Genomic DNA, 16,742 nt, shown 5'->3' on the forward strand with positions numbered 1-16,742 from the left:
ACATGAATTTGTTTCGTTGTTACGTTGACGAAGAAGTTTTTTTTTTTAAATGAAAACATCCCAGGATGCATTTCACGCTCACTTGGCAGCACGCAGGTACTAGATCTCTTCGACGTATTTTTTTCCCCATTTCATGTGTTTATTTTTATTTATTGATTAAAAAAAATGCACAGTCATATAATTTGAGATATTTATTGCTTCCGTTGAGCTGAACCAACACTTCTTTCTACAGTTAGCGTGAGTTTCAACACTAGTTGTTACCTCGAGGCGTCATGTGTAAACAAAAATACATGTTTGTTTCACTCATGTATTAGCTATTGTTCTTTTGTTACTACGAATAAAAAACAGTCAAGTTATTATTCATTCATCAGCTTTTTTTAAACAAGAACCAGCATTCGACATGACTGCAGAGGTAAGGAACAATAACTTTATTTTACCTACAAAGTTTGATTAACAGTACTATTTGTTTTCTGTATCGAGCAGCTGTGCTTAATTTAATGGCTAAATATCAACTGCAAATATACGCCTGCTTGTACTTTATGCAATCAGTCAAATTCTCATTAAATGTGAGTTACAATAGTTTTTCAGATGAATTTTCTTTTTTTATTTATATTATAAAAACATGTTTAGAAACACAAGATGACTAAGTTATGATTTAGCAATCAAACATGATTGAGGAATGACAAACACTTCATTTTTTTGTCACTTTATGTGTAACCGCATTGGCACGTTAGGGGTCCAAACTGTGGGGCGGACGTTTTGTGGGCGCCATCGACCCAGTGATGGAGCGCTTCAACGCATCCATGGCGTATGACCAGCGGATGTGGGACGCCGACCTGAGGGGCAGCAAAGCCTATGTGAAGGCTCTACACAAGGCCGGCCTGGTCACTGGAGATGAAATGGCCAGCATACTGCAAGGACTAGAAAAGGTGATCATACAAACGCACCCGCAAAATGTTGCGCTGGTGTCACATTCCTGCGCCTTCGTCAACAACAAGAACGAGAGTTCACGTGACATGCCACGCGTGCATTCACTCTGGTAAAAAATGCTTAGTCATTCAAAGCCAACAAGGCGTTTAGGAATGTGGGAGGGAGGGAAAAAACATCACAAGAGGAGGCCCAAATTTGAACCTTGAAACTTGGATCTTAAATATTTTACTGTTGTTTTTACAGATCAGTGAGGAGTGGAGCAAAGGTGTCTTTGTGCTTAAAAACGATGAAGACATCCATACTGCCAATGAACGCAGACTCAAGGTCAGTGGTTTATCAGTGCCTTTTTTTTGCATCATTTTAATATTACATTTTAGTCTCTCCATCTCAAGGAGCAGTGTGCAATATTTATATTTTGCGCGGTGCTCCTTGAGGTGTTTAAAGCTTGAGAAATCTTTTTTCTCACCAAACCCGGCTTTAAACTTCACCTGATCGGCCCCTGTGTCTAATAATAAGGCACACCCCGCTTTTCAGTTTTTTATTTGTTAAAAAAGTATCCAATAGCTTTCGTTCCACTTTATGATTGTGTTGTTGTTGATTCTTGACAAAAAATAATAATGTTTATCTTTGAAGCCTGAAATGTGGCGAAAGGCTGAAAAGTTCAAGGGGCGGGGCATACATTTTATTGTATCGGGACGGTACCGATCATTCTTCTTGTCATGCAGGAGTTGATTGGCGTCGCTGCGGGGAAGCTCCACACCGGCAGGAGTAGGAACGACCAGGTGGGGGCACTGTGTGTGAGCCCTCCATGACTTCCCCTTGCCATCTTTCACGCTTGTTCGCTACCCAGGTGGTGACCGACATGCGCTTGTGGTTGCGGGATGCCATCGCCACTCTGTCGGACGAAGGCCTCCTCCTCATTTCCGCCATGGTGGAGCGCGCCGCAGCGTAAGTTCTGAGCGTAGCAAGACGGATGCTCACAACCCATGTTGATATTCTCCCTTCTTTCCTATAGAGAAATAGATGTCCTGTTTCCCGGTTACACCCACATGCAGCGAGCTCAGCCAATCAGGTGGAGCCACTGGATCCTGAGGTGAGCGCTATAGCTGGCTTTGAGGGATTTGGCCTGTTCTTCCCATGGTGCTTTCTTTATTTTTCCTCTTTTTTCCCCCGACTTCCGGATCGTAAGTCACGCCGTGGCATTGCGGCGGGATGTGGAACGGCTGCAGGATATCAGGAAGCGCGTCAACGTCTTACCTCTAGGAAGGTATGCACTGATTAGATTGACATGCAAACTCGAAGGAGAAAATCTTCCAATGTTAACTGGATTGGTTAACACAATTTTCAGCGGCGCCCTTGCCGGAACGCCGTTTGCCATTGACAGAGAACTTCTAAAGACAGGTACAAAATGGAAATGTGTACCTTAACTCATTGGCCGCCATTGACAGCGATAGATGTCCAATCCATTTTGACTGAGGTGTCTTATGATCATGGCCAGCTCCTCCCAGTCGAAATGCATCGAATATCTGTAGTCGAGTTCACATACAGTTTATAAAAATATCACCCGTTTTGAATTTAATACAACAAAACCCGGCTATATGTTGCCACAGAGTTGTCATTTGACGAGATCAGCTTGAACAGCATGGACGCCACGGCGCAACGGGACTTTGTCGGTATGTATGTCGACATGGGCCTATTTTTTTTTAGCTGTGGATCAAACCGTTCTTTGTGCGCTCGTCAGCCGAGTTCCTGTTCTGGGCCTCGCTCTGCGCCACACATCTGAGCAAGATGGCAGAAGACCTTCTGATGTACAGCACCAAAGAGTTCTCCTTTGTCACGCTCTCCGATGCCTACAGGTCAGCAGACATGGTGTTGCATCGTGTTTGATTTTGCTCATGAAAGTTAACACAGCAAAAGTAAACTCATAATATTGACTGCCAACAGAACAATGGCACAATGTGGTAGGGTACGCACATGCAGGTTGAGTCAGCTTTGGCACATGCATTTGTTTGTGTATTGGCTGATTTATGTTTGCTTAAGTCAGACTGCAAACAAAACACAAATGCTAGCCTGTAGTATATAAATACTAGTACCCATACTCTTTTTTGGCTTCTTATACAGTACAATTTCTGACTTTCAGCCGTGAGGTATTGTCCAATGATAATACTGTACCAATACCACGTTTACAAACAAAACAAAAACATTTTTTTCCTCACAACACTAATTTGTCGTATACTTGACTGTAAAGTACTTGCTATCATGGCTAGGTCAGACACAGCTTAAGCCTTAAGTTTTTGTCAACTAGACGTCCACAATTTATTTGAAGTGGGAAGGTGCTAGCGAATGAATGAATGTCCATTTGGTGCCCCTGCCTAAAAGGGATTGGGGGTCCTCTTGTGATAAATTCATTGAAATTCACAGTAAAAGATGACTGGACGCCACACAATTGGATGTCTGTCATGTCATTTTAGGGCCGTATCGGTGAAACACTAATAGATACATCTTACCTTGTTCAGAACATGTGACTTAGCATAGCTTAGCATTTCCCCTAAAATCATCTCTAATGACCAATTTATGGCGTGCAGCACAGGCAGCAGCTTGATGCCCCAGAAGAAGAATGCCGACAGCCTAGAGCTAATCCGGAGCAAAGCGGGCCGAATCTTTGGCCGAGTAAGACTGCGGAGCTCTCACACAAAGTCTGCACCCAGGAACGTTAATGTTGTTGCATTTGTGTTAGTGCGCAGGTTTCATGATGACCCTGAAGGGCCTTCCCAGCTCATACAACAAAGACCTGCAGGTTCAATTCCAATGAAATTTCAGGCTTTCTAGCCAATATACGTCCATTTTAATGCTGTTTCTATGTTGTTTTCTTGGCCCTAAGGAGGACAAGGAGGCCATGTTTGACTGCTACGACACCATCCTTGCTGTCCTTCAGGTCATCACAGGAGTTGTTTCCACGCTAAAGGTCAGCGGACCGGACGGGAAGCTGCCTCAGCGGCTTATATGTAACTCATTTGCGCTTTGATTTTTCAGATCAATACTGGCTCCATGGAGGCCGCGCTCAGTCCTGACATGTTAGCCACCGATCTGGCCTACTACCTCGTGAGGAAAGGGGTGAGCGGAACATCACAAGTTCGCATGCGCCGGAGGGACAAGCATCAAAAATGTGCACGTTTCCTTTTCAGGTGGCGTTCAGGGATGCTCACGCGCTGTCAGGTAAAGTGGTATTTGCAGCTGAATCCAAAAATGTCGCCTTGAACCAGCTGACCTTGGAAGACCTCAACAACATCAGGTGATTTAGCACTCAAATACACACTCGCCGACGCTAAACTAAAATGGCGACGACGTCTGTGTGGTCAGCCCGCTGTTTGGAACCGACGTGTCGTCGGTGTGGGACTACACGTCCAGCGTGGAGCAATATGCGGCGCCGGGCGGCACGGCCAAGAGCAGCGTGTCCGCTCAGGTACAACAACTGCGTGCGTGGATAACCCGGCAAAAAGTGTGTGCATAAAAAGAAACAACTTAACACCTCCTATGAATCAAGTTTACTGTCGCCAAATAAAGACTCAATGTCTTTGTGATTGTGGATGAAAGTCATTTTGTCATTTTGATCAACAAATTACAATAATTACAATGTGTCAGTATGGAAAAACCTTCCACAGTAATTCAAAATTGCTTTAAAAACGATTATATTTAAAATAATTGCACCACAACTGAATTCCGCTTTTCCCAAAGATATTAAAATAAAACCATCAATTAAAATATTTGAGCTTCTAAGCCACAAATGCCTTTGAAACGTGATCGCGATTCTGTGCATGTTTTTTGATAAACCTAATGTATGAAGACGGCGACCGTTGCGAGTACGGCGGAGAAAGCGGCCGAACGGAGACGCGCGGCCGAGTTGGAGCGGTACACCGCTCGTCCGTCCAGCGGTTGCGTAGGCCTGAAGATGTCCATCATAGGCTGTCCTGTCCAGAAACGACACTGCTGGACGACGGCGTCAAGCTGCCAAGGAACGTAGGTATCTATTGTAACTTGTCGCACAGCCGTTGCATCTTCCGCCTTCCTACCTGCCGACTGCTGACGGGCAGCGTCTTGTGGAAGACGGTCCATGCCACAGCCTGTTCGCATCCTGGCGTCGTCATGGAGCCCACGTAGCGATAGTAACCTCGCAGCTCCTGAGACGGCGGGATGATGTCGCTCAACTGGAAGTTGGAAATCAATGCTGTGGAGCCTGGATGTGAAAGGAGCAAACTCGGGTAATCTCAGTGATCCAACCTTCTAAAAATTCACAATATAGTACTTTATATACATATATATATATATATATATATATATATATATATATATATATATATACATATATATACACATATACATATATATATATACATATACATATATATACACATACATGTATATACACATACATATATATATATTCCTCACTATTTTTTTTTTAATTTTATGCAGTATTTTTAAACTGGTCGTTTCAACGAATCTGTAATGAAAACAAAAAAGAGTAATTCACATTTTTATTCTTATATAGAAAATGAGCCTGTCTCTAGCCACCAGTGCTTTTTTTTACCACCAAACCCAAAATACAAAGTAAAAATTAGATGCAGAAAATATAATAATAATAATTTTGGGTGTTTTTGCAATATTTAAAAAAGTAAACAAACATCATCTTCAGGTATAAAAATGTTACCTCTGTAGATTGCAAAAATGTTCATATTCCCTGGCCTAAAGTCATTGCTCACTTTGCCCACTGAGAGGCATTGTGGTGCTTTCCACAGAAGGACTCATTAACATAATATCGTATAATTACATGTGTTAAGGTTTGTTAATGTAACTTGTTTTGTGTAGCACGCAAAGAAAATACTCATGTAACTATTGTTCTATTATTATTTTAAGAGCATTGCAGCAGGATGCAAATTTTTGTTAGCATGCGAATGGCATTTACTACACATTTCACATATATATACTAGCATTATGTTAACAAGTTTGCAGGAGTAAAGAATTGTGAAGTATCTTTTGAACTTTAATAGAAAGTGTAGGGTTTTTTGCCAAAGTGTAGTCAAACTAAATTTCTACCACATTTGAGCAATTAAATATCACCGTAATTTTGTTTCCCTGATCTAAGATGGTAGGATTTCCCGGGCCTCCCTACCGTTGTGCTGCACTTGGCCCAGAGCTGCTATAACGGTGTCCAGATGAGGATGGTCGTCAGTGGATTCCTACGAGCAGAAGAACCAATCACTTTCGTCCACTGACGAAGAAGTTCTGGCGCTACCTCAAACAGAAAGGCCAGCAGGGCAATTCCTGCCATGTCATGTTCCGCTTCAGTCAGAGACCCATACGGCTCCTTGATGTGGACTATGTGAAGCTGTGGCCAGGATAGAAATGTTGGTTAGTAGTGTTCGAAAGGTGGCTAGACGTATCTCCAACCTCCATGGGGAATCGCTCTCCATCGACGGTGTGCTCCGATCCAGGCGTTCCACTGGCCCCCCAATGGAAGTGGAACTGTGCGGCCCGGTAGTGACCCGGCAGGGCTCCTCCGCTCAGGCGAACCGACTGAGGCAGGTGGAAGTGAGCTGGACAACGTTTGGGGACAAAATGAAAAAGTCGGTGAATCAAATAAACCAAAAGGTAAATTGAGGTTTTATATTTTTTGAAGTTGTCAGTGTTTTTTGCCTTGATGGCGGTGGACGTCCAATTGATTTGACCCGGGAGTGGTTGTTTGAACGCTCGCCACCAATTCTCAGTTCAAGTGAATTGGACATCTATCGCGGTCAAAGCCAATGAAACATGATTTATCTCCCATTCACCCGAATGTCCTTTGTTCTCCACAGTGATGTTGATGCGGTCCTCGTGACCTATGAACTCCAGGGGTGGCAGCTGCGTGTTGACGTGAACTTTGCGGCTGACAATGTTGATGGGGGACTGGCGCAGACCCCCGCAGCGAGGGAAATCTGAAAACCACCTGCTCGGGTCTGAATCCAAGAAGAAGGGTCAGTCTCGTTTACGTTTGGGTACTTGGGTTTCAAACTTAACTTCAAATTCAGAAGCTTAAACATTTAATTCCTATGTTTTATGGGAAATGAAATTCAGCGGCCTGGAAGGCATCTTTAAAAAGCCTTAAACGGCATTGAATTAAAATTCATGTAATTAAGGTCCTAAATTGTCTTAAACTGATTGCAATGTCATTGTAGGTATTTTATTTCCAGACAGCACATTGACTGTATTGGCCACGAATATAAGACGACTCCCTCTTTTTCAAGGCTCAAGTTTGAAAAAAGATGTTTTAAACACTAAATTCAATTTTTATACACAAAATAAGTACAGTACATCTGAGACAAATGATTCTAACAATATATTCGAGAGAAAAAGCATGTTATTTTTCTTCATTCAAATCATGACAAAAACTGTCTATCAGGTCTTAATATCTGAACACAGTATACATTGTTTTGACATATTGAAATTATGGATTTTTTTGGTCAGGTTAGCTGGATACTTTCCCTATTTTTGCTGTTAAATTGTGTTCTAAGTGGTTTTGAAAAAGGTATTTGAAAAGTCTTACAATTCCTCTTTTGAAACTTGCAAGAATACTGTGTATGTCAGGGTCTTACCTCTGCAAGCGTTGTCACAGGAGGATTGGCTCTGGTAACACCAGCCACCTACACACACACACACACTCTTATCATTAAGTCTCCTTATCTTCATCACCTAAACTCCTCTCTTCATACTCAATCCCTCCATTTTTTTCATCACTCTTGCACCCATTATTCTTTTTAATGGACTGATTCCCATTAATCCGTCATTCTCTCACACGCACACACACACACCTGGTCCATTCATCCACCCCAATTCACCTATTGTGCATGCGTGAGAATGCTGTAGGAATCCCCTTCCCACGATGCACCTGTGTTCTCATGAAAACGAGAGCATCTAAAGCAGGGATCACCAACTCTGGTCCTCAAGGGCACCTATCCCAGTCCGTTTCCCATTGACATGGATAGAAGCCCCCGAGGACTGGAGTTGATGAGCACTGATCTGATAATATCGGAATTAAAATGTAATTTCTCACAATTTTGTACCCATATTGAGCTGCTAGTTCTGAAAAACATGGGGTTAGGGTTCCATCCCTGGTGGGTCCTCACTCTGTGGAGTTTGCATGTTCTCCCTAGGCTTGTGTGGGTTTTCTCTGGGTGCTTTTTTTCCCCCCACATCCCAAAAATATGGATGGTAGGCTGGGTGAACACTCCTAATTGACCCTAGATAATGGCTACCCATCTCTTTGTGCCCTGTGATTGGCTGGCCACTGATTCAGGGTGTCCCCCGCCTGGCTGGGATAGGCTCCAGCACCCCCTGCACCCCTTGTGAGAATAAGCGGTTCAGAAAATGAATGAATGGATGTAAAAGCATGATCGTGACATTTTGGCGAGTCCATACATTTCTCTGCTCTACTAAACTAAATTTATCGTACTTAAGTCTAGTCTGGCCTCAGACTGTTTTCTTGCTTGAAATAATAACATGATGTCAATTTTGATCATGGGTTGTTGTCATACCTGCGCATAGAGAAGGGAGAGCAAGGATCAGGCTGAGAACAAGATGCATGATGGAATCCAATAGATTTACTCCGTAAAAATTTAAGGTTGAATCATGAAAGCTTTAATCCAAAGGTTTTCTTCAATTCTAATGCATAGTAGGTGTGGAATCGCTCTATTTATGTGTTGATGGGTGTATTTTTGGGAGGGGTGAGGGCTTCAAGAATAGGTTGTTGTTCTTGCCTAATGTGCTAAGTGATTCCTGAATTGACTCATTAAGGCCAATCTTCACTTCAATGGGGTCATGTTTTGGAAGGGAGTGGGGGTGGGAAAATAGGTGATGCTTCAAATTGTATTTTATTTTTTACAAAATTAAGTCCTGGAAGTGTTTGTGGCATGTTCACATTACGCTCCCAAACCCAGCAGATTGTGTTCATGTAAATGCACCCATTGCCCATCTGCGTCGGGTTTGTGGAAGTAAAGCAGTTGATGTTGACACCCCAATTTTAGACTACCCGATTTCACCAGAAAAATAAACCTTTTAAATCTGGTTCAAATTTTGAATATAATAACAGTACAGTGTGCCACAATGACTTGTAATCTATCGCAAAAAAATAAATAAATAACATAGCTGTAAACTTTGGCCAATTGCGCTCCCCTTATTAATGATTGGTTTTACAAAAAACATATACATGAAAAAAAAAAGATCAAGGCTCCCCCCAAAAAGTCCAGAGGCAGGTGTGAATGCGTGTATTTAATGTTATTCATAAGTAGATTAACATTTTTCATTCTATATCAAAATAAAAACTTTGCATACAGTTCCCATTGGTCAGTTCTGAGTGCAGGCGTTCTTTCAAAGATTGCGAAATCAACAAGGACAAACAATTTGAGGCCTGACGCTGACTTGTGAAATGGAAAGGATTCGCAAGCGAGCCACCTCTAGCTTAAAATTGTCTTTTTAAAAATGGCTTTAGAACAATATAACAACATATATTATACTTCAAACAGAAATGTACGATTGAGTACTTTGCTAAAGAAAAGGTTAAAAACAAATCAAAATGACATCAAGGATCAGGAGCTAAATATTAACTTTGTAATGTGTGCAAATATTGTTTGAAATGATTGGTCAGGTTAGTGCTGAGGACAGGACGGTCCAAAAAGAGCTGTCAGTCTTTAGCGGTGGAAGAAGCACCTCTGCAAAAAAAAAATACACAAAAGCAACATGTTATTCTTCGGACATTTTGTTCCATTTTCCTGCATTTATTTTACTTTTTTTCTTTTTATTTGACATTTAACATCAGTTCATGTCAATGCTCATATTATTAATGCAGAAATTGAATTTATTTTCTTAATTGTCTTAAGGGTCTCTCAAAATTTTGGGACATGGGACAATAATTTGACACTTAATTGTGGTTTTAGTGTTGCCTGTATGTATTTGGAGAAGGGCAACTAAAATTTAGATTAAATAAAAAAATAAAAAAACATACTTTAAAAAAAGCACAAATTAACGAAAGACCAATAAAATATAATTCTAAATAAAATAAGTTAAAATATAATAAAAGCATTTTTAATAAGTTGAAAAAAGAATGACAGTGTATATTTGGAGAAGTTGAATTAAAAGATATATACGATTTTGAATACAATTAATATATTGATTAAAGGAACCAATTTAGGAAGAAAAAAATCTTTAATGGTAATATATTTAAAAATGTTTTTTTAAAGCACAAATTAAATAAAAATATAAAATTCAAAATATTAACTTTTTTTAATAACGCTCTTGTAATCTCACATAGCTCAGTTCTTAGACGTACAACCCATTTGAACTTCTACTTGTTTTTGTTGCCGTCAATTGTGTTTTCAATATCACCTTGGGTTGGCAATCAATTAATAAAGCTACTAAATTTTGCATAGATGTCCATTCTAGTGCCCGTTATCTCTAAAATCGTTAAGCAAGGAGCTCAAGTTCCCAAATGTGCTCTCACCTGTATGAGGAAGGCAAAGAGCAGGGCCAGGACGCTGACCAGCAAAAGTTGTCCGAAAAAGCGAAAGTTGAACTTCTTGAGGATGAAGAAGCGCGCCCAGCCCAGCTTCTTTTCCGTGTGAGGAGGGTAGCGCATTTTATTCACGGCTTCCATTCTGAGCCTCTTGATGAGGCATCCTCGAAGATGACTCAGCTGGTCGAACGTGTGCTTGCCGTGGTAGCAGCCCATCCCACTGTTACCTGCGAAACCGGGCAGACATGCCGTGACCACTTCTGATAGTGCTTTAGCTGGTTTAAAGTCCCACTATCGTGTCATTATACGCAACAATTAAATGATAACATCTTGTCAAACTATTCCAAAATGATCAAGACTCACACAGGTCCATCATTATTGAAATTGTACCATAAAAAATGCTATCATAAGCTTTCTTAAAAACTAGAACGCAACAGTAGTGAGGGAGCTAGCAAAAAGTGTATGCCTCAATAGAAATGGAGTACAAGTTCTGATTGCTTTTACTATGATGGCATATAAAATTGGAAGCCCTGTTTGTTTTGGTTTCCATGCCATCCACTAGGGCAGCTAGCTCGCATGCTAACCATCATTTTTGTATTTTACTGCAGTTTAGGCCAAAAAAAACAATCCAACTATTGGCCACGTGTCATCCGTCACTTGGTCAAAGCAATCTTGAAGAAAATATTCGGCTTAAAACAATGGACTATAGACTACTTTCAGTAATTCCTCAAATATCGCGGTTAATGTAGACCAGACATGGCCGCGATGTTGGTGTTATTCCAATTTCTTACATAACGTGTATTTATTGAAGAAAAAAACATTCACAATGATAAAAGTACGATTACCCATTCGTTACATCACTAGTAGTAGTACCGTAGTATTCTCGTCAACAGCGAAATGGAATTAAAACTTTTTGGTTTATTGACTACGGGTTGTAACTCAGCCAAGTTCAATCTACCAAATTGAGTAAAGTACATGTGATAGGATACCTTTAAGAGTCATTGCCAGTTGAATACAAAGTTCTAAGGTTTGACTTGTGGCCTTGACCTGTGACTAGATAATTTGAAGATTAAAGTTCTGTGAGGGTCTAAAGGTTAAATCTTATCACCATGTGTGTGTGAGAGTGCGCAATTACCAACGCCCCCAAAAGGCAGTGAGCTGACTGAGTAGTGCACCAGACAGTCGTTGGCCAAAAGTCCTCCGCTGGATGTCTCATCCCTCATTTTCTTGATAACCTTCGGCCAAGAGAGTAAATACGTTGGCGCAACAAAGTTCACTTTTGACTAACAGACTGCACCGAGGCGAGGGAGTCCGCTACCTTCGTGTCGTCGGAGAAAACGTAGAGCGCCAGAGGTTTCTCGCCCTTGTTGATGAAACGGATGGCTTCGTCCAAGCCACCGATGGGCAGGATGGGCAGCAAAGGTCCAAAGATTTCCTCCTGCATCACCTTAGCGTCAGGTTTCACATCCCGCAGAACTGTGGGAGCTGGACCATCACAAGCGATTTTTGTCAGCGCTCTTCTGGATCTACGGACTATGGTTTCTAGGGAAAGGTTACCTATGAAGCAGTCGTCCCCGTCGTTGTCTCCCCCCACGGCGACCGTGCTGTCCTCCATCAGGTTCATGATCCTTTTGAAGTGGCGCTGGTTGATGATGCGGCCATAGTCCGGGCATGTCCTGGGGTCGTCCGTGTAGAACTCCTACCAGAAAGCGGGTTTCTTTGAACGGGACTTTGGAGAGTTAAAATACGAAAAGAGCAGGAGACCAGGCGATACCTCGATGGCTTTGCGGATCTCCTGGATGATGTCCTTCTGCATACCTGGCTCACACAGGACATAGTCGGGTGCGATGCAGGTCTGACCACAGTTGGTGAATTTGCCCCAGGCCACTCGTCTGCACACAAACCAAAGATCTAGGACGTCGCTTCATGGCGTGACCCGGCCGGAACCGTCGTTTGCGTGGTACCTGCAGGCGACGGCGAGGTTGCACTTGCTGTCGATGTAACACGGACTTTTCCCGCCAAGCTCCAGCGTGACGGGGGTCAGGTGTTTGGCGGCAGCAGCCATGATCAATTTGCCCACGGCGCTGTTTCCCGTGTAGAATATGTGGTCAAACTTTTGCTGCAGCAACGTCTGCGTCTCGGCCACGCCGCCCGTCACCACTGGGTAGAGTTCCTAGGTAGGAAGCAAGCAATACCAAGAGACAGAGAAACTGTCAATGTCACTGTCAGATATTACGTAGTTAGTTTACAAATTCAGCCATCGCAAAGCTCCTCCTCCACTGCAAGATTTTGTACCAAAAATTTCCAAGAGATCAACAAGAGCTGGCTCTAGAGGTGACTGTGTATTTCCCTTCAGAAGGAGTGCATTTAGGCAAAGCACCTTCTCTCTTCGTGTCTCACATATACGAGAACTCCCATCTCTGAATCTGTTCGCCAATCATATTACAGCCTGGCTGTTAGATGAACAAAATTGTGATCACAACGCTTCCTAGAACTGTGGTACTTGTGTGTGTGTGTGTGTGTGTGTATGTTTCATCATTTCTATTCCTTATTGACTAAAGATGGTATTTATTTAGTTTTTTATATGCTATTTATTTATGTCTAAAATGTATTTAACTGTCTGTATTCCCACTCTCTTCCTACTGTGACAGTGAATACGGGATGAATAGTTATCTAATCTAACCTAATCTAATTAGCCTCTTACATTTTTACAAATATATGTTCACTAACACACATTTATATGTTCATTAATATGTACTGTGCCTTTATCAAAGAAATCAACCTCGAAACCAAGGGTCTCAAGGGCTATGTCATTAAAAAATGTGCAAACAGGTGTTTACTTTGTCCAGGTAGAGCGGCAGCAGATCTTCCATCACCTTGGCCGTGTGCACGCAAACCTCAGATGGCTTCACCACAGCAGCGTTGCCTAGTGGACGACAAAGCGGTGAGTCGTTGAGCTTTAGTGGCTTCCTTACAGTGCAAATTGGCAGTTCCCATTTAGTGGCTAGGAGGTGTTAAGTTCTCATTCAGCAATTGTCCTTTTACCAAAGCCTACAGTGTTATGCTAACACGTATACTTTGCATGACTAAGTGCATGTAAGGGCTTATGCATGTGCATGCTGGTTAAATAAAGAGGACCCAAGAAGGAAAAAATCATGTGCTTTTTCTTGCAGTCAAGTTCTACAATTCCAGTTTCCCTTTCACCCAAACAAACTTATTTTTTCCCTATTTTGAGGATCAATTCTCCTAATAGTTTGTCTATTTCTGAAAAGTTATACACGCAGAAGATCACGGCCAAGTGTCGTTACCAGCGGCGATGGCGCCAATGAGCGGTTGCAGGGTGACGGCCCACGGGTAATTCCAGGCTCCGATGATGAGGACCACCCCCAGGGGCTCAGCTTTGACGTACACCGTGTCAGCCATGGTCATGAGGTTCTTCTCCACCGGCCGTGGTGCCGCCCAATCCTTCACCCTGTGGATGGCCAGGCCAAGCTCCTCCTCCAATCCCAGCGTCTCGAACAACTCGCATACCACCTCGCTCTGAGATGCAAAGGCATTGCGCCGTGAGTCAGAGACAGAAAAATAATGAAATCAACTGATCCACCATTGACGAAGCTGGATGTCCAATCATGTGGTTTTCATACATTTTTTGCAGATGGGTGTTTAAATTGACACCGTGACTGACCCACCAAAAATGTCCAAATCTGATTGGCTGAGAGACCGAACACCAACTGATACGGCCCCACCACATCATTTTGGGTGGCTCGCAAAAGTAAGAAAAATCATTTTGTATCAATTGTATTGCATTTCTGAGTCGCGTGAACATACATAATTTGCAATATTAGTTTGTTTCTTGTTAATTACGTCACAGTTATCAGAACAATTCAAGTTAGTTACTTGCCTCATTCACTCCAATTGAAAGTTATAATCAACATTTCTGGTGTTAAGTGATCATGTTTTCCCCAGTCAAATCGGATTGAACATTTGTCGACAACAAAGGCAGACAATGAGTAAATATTAACTAAAAATAGCTACACTAACAATGACTGAATGACCAAGTCATCGAGCAAACTAGCATCAAAGTTGCAACGTCTGTTAGGGGCGTCCACCTTATTGAGGTCCTTCTTGATGGCCAGGCAGATTTCTTGCCGACGTTCAGTGAGGAAGCGCTGAAGGTTCTTCAGCTGGCGGATGCGATGCTCCACACATTTGGAACGGCCCGTCTCGAAGGCCAGCCTGGCCTTCGCCACCGCCTTCTCCTCACGAGACATCCTGTGAAAAGCGCATGATTCGCTTGGGGATGCTTCCAAAAATTACAAAGGCTTAGAAGTATATTTTTGGCGACTCTAACTATTCTTTCTTAATACATAAAGAAGCCAAATATATTTACTCTCGAGGTCAAAGGCTAATTTGGCGACCAACCCTGTCACCCCCCCTGCCCACATACCTACAAACACAAGAATATAGTACTATTTACATCATTTTGTGTCCTGAAATTGTCTGGCCACCAATTCAGCATCTCCCCCGCCTGTGCTCATAGTTGGCTGGGATAGGCTCCAGCACCTTCCACGACCCTTGTGAGGATAAGCGGTATGGAAAAGGAATAAGAATGGAGGCTTGTTATTTTTATCAAATACATGCTTAATACTAATGTTGGTCTTCTCTCATATACTAGTATCATTTTATCCCAAAATTGGTAGGCTCTCGTGTGCCCCCACATAGATTGGGCCCTGGGCAATTGCCCACGCTGCCCATAGCAAAAACCAGCCCTGCTCAAATTCCACAAAGCCATCAAGGAGCATTTTTTTAAGCAAGCACATGTGTGCTGAATGGGGCTTTCCTTGAATTATCTTGATTTGAGGTACCTAATTAAGTGTTATTTGTGTAAATGTAGCTTGACCGTGAGGACATTCCAAGATAAGCTGCCTTTGTGAAGACTCAAACCACTAATCATTGATATCCACAAGCCCCCTTAAATTAATGTGGTTTTAAACTAAAAAAAACTCTAATGCTTCACAAGACACATATCATAGCCAGACTACAAGAAGTCCAAAATTTGCTCATTTTGAATTTAAAAATAAGGTTTGAAATTGATGTGTTTGAACATTTATAACCCATGGTAATATTTGTCAACTACTATTAGCAGTACTATTATGTTATGATGACTTGACAGAAGTTGTTACTTCTTCCTCCTGACATACAGACCAGTCAAAAACAAATCCAAAACATGGAGCACTTTTGAAGACCCACCAACTCCAAAATGTTCTGATTGGTCTCCCGACTGTCGCCCCCTAAGCGAACGTCAACAACGTACGACGCACTAAAGGCGTGCACGCGCTCCCTCCAGTTACACGTTACAACAAAAAGGGCCGAGGCGCGTGCACGCGAGCAGCGGATTTCTTAGAGAACCTTGTTGATCACTGGGGCGCACTTCCGCCCCGTAAAATAGTCCTCGAGACGAACGCGAATTGAAACCCGGACACATTGCGCGTTTCGCTTACCTCGGTTCCTTTCGTGTGCGTGCGCGTGGGTCGGTAACGGATCGACCGGACCACGGACGGACGGACTGGTCTCGACTAGGGCGGACCGCTGCCTGACTTTGGCTGACAGTCTAGCTCCGCTATGCCCTCCTCCTTGTGGGCGTGGCCTCTTGCTCTCTTCGTGCAGAATACTGCTCTAGATTTATTTATTTTTTCCTTTTATTTGCGGAAAATAATATATTTATACAAAAATAATAATCGAAAAACCTTATATTACGTATGTGCTCCAACGTTTCATCTCAAAACCAGCTATCAATAATACAAATTATATTGCTATTTATTAATAGGCTCCAGCAACCCCTTACCCTTGTGAGGATAAGCGGTGCTGAAAATAAATCACACTCATATTGTGTTCAACCCACCTAGCATGCATGTTTTGGGGATTTGGGAGAAAACTGGAGTACCTGGAGAAAACCCACGCAAGCCCGGGAAGAACATGCAAACAAACTAGAATTTAAAATGTAAATTTGCAATGTGCAATGTGTTAAAATCGAAAAAACATGCAATTTTTGTTCGGTTGGGGTAACTGTCTTAGCCAGTCATGTGACACTGCTTGGCACCTGGCGCCGTGGCTTAGATGGTTAAAGCGCCTGTCTAGTAAACAGGAGATCCTGGGTTCGAATCCCAGCGGTGCCTTTTGAGCAGTTTTATTTTTACTGTTCTAAAAAAAATGTATAGGTAGTACGTATTTATAATCGACAGTACAACCAGGTAACGAAAAAAAATAAACA

The 16,742-nt window shown here is 42.4% G+C and overlaps 3 protein-coding genes, 1 long non-coding RNA gene and 1 other non-coding gene across 5 annotated transcripts; 3 read left to right on the forward strand and 2 right to left on the reverse strand.

Moving 5' to 3' along the window:
- Positions 1–82: 82 nt before the first annotated feature.
- On the forward strand, positions 83–4,511 carry asl (argininosuccinate lyase). Its single transcript, XM_077593192.1, has 16 exons — positions 83–412; positions 735–929; positions 1,174–1,254; positions 1,656–1,712; positions 1,781–1,878; positions 1,946–2,023; positions 2,120–2,197; positions 2,279–2,331; positions 2,541–2,603; positions 2,672–2,786; positions 3,516–3,600; positions 3,668–3,727; positions 3,812–3,895; positions 3,964–4,044; positions 4,116–4,222; positions 4,291–4,511. Exons 1-16 carry the CDS (start codon positions 401–403, stop codon positions 4,439–4,441), a joined length of 1,398 nt encoding a protein of 465 aa, XP_077449318.1. The 5' UTR covers positions 83–400; the 3' UTR covers positions 4,442–4,511.
- Positions 4,512–4,523: 12 nt separating this feature from the next.
- ca4c (carbonic anhydrase IV c) lies at positions 4,524–9,067 on the reverse strand. The gene is made up of 8 exons (XM_077593193.1): positions 8,499–9,067; positions 7,560–7,607; positions 6,759–6,923; positions 6,379–6,524; positions 6,224–6,316; positions 6,101–6,167; positions 5,001–5,164; positions 4,524–4,935 (listed from the first exon to the last, which is right to left on the reverse strand). The coding sequence occupies exons 1-8, from the start codon at positions 8,545–8,547 to the stop codon at positions 4,762–4,764; spliced, it is 906 nt and encodes a 301-aa protein (XP_077449319.1). The 5' UTR covers positions 8,548–9,067; the 3' UTR covers positions 4,524–4,761.
- A 151-nt stretch (positions 9,068–9,218) lies between these two features.
- Positions 9,219–16,102, reverse strand: LOC144068579 (aldehyde dehydrogenase family 3 member A2-like). Its single transcript, XM_077593194.1, has 11 exons — positions 15,973–16,102; positions 14,581–14,743; positions 13,780–14,011; positions 13,312–13,397; positions 12,436–12,644; positions 12,246–12,363; positions 12,029–12,170; positions 11,790–11,956; positions 11,607–11,706; positions 10,460–10,698; positions 9,219–9,671 (listed from the first exon to the last, which is right to left on the reverse strand). Exons 2-11 carry the CDS (start codon positions 14,740–14,742, stop codon positions 9,651–9,653), a joined length of 1,476 nt encoding a protein of 491 aa, XP_077449320.1. The 5' UTR covers position 14,743; positions 15,973–16,102; the 3' UTR covers positions 9,219–9,650.
- On the forward strand, positions 13,320–14,243 carry LOC144068580 (uncharacterized). The gene is made up of 3 exons (XR_013298202.1): positions 13,320–13,415; positions 13,744–14,034; positions 14,127–14,243. It is a non-coding gene; the product is annotated as an uncharacterized LOC144068580 (long non-coding RNA).
- A 471-nt stretch (positions 16,103–16,573) lies between the features above and the next one.
- On the forward strand, positions 16,574–16,647 carry trnat-agu (transfer RNA threonine (anticodon AGU)). The gene has a single exon. It is a non-coding gene; the product is annotated as a tRNA-Thr (tRNA).
- Positions 16,648–16,742: the final 95 nt, after the last annotated feature.

The sequence above is a fragment of the Stigmatopora argus genome, chromosome 22 (genome assembly GCF_051989625.1).
Source record: "Stigmatopora argus isolate UIUO_Sarg chromosome 22, RoL_Sarg_1.0, whole genome shotgun sequence".
NCBI lineage: Eukaryota > Metazoa > Chordata > Actinopteri > Syngnathiformes > Syngnathidae > Stigmatopora > Stigmatopora argus.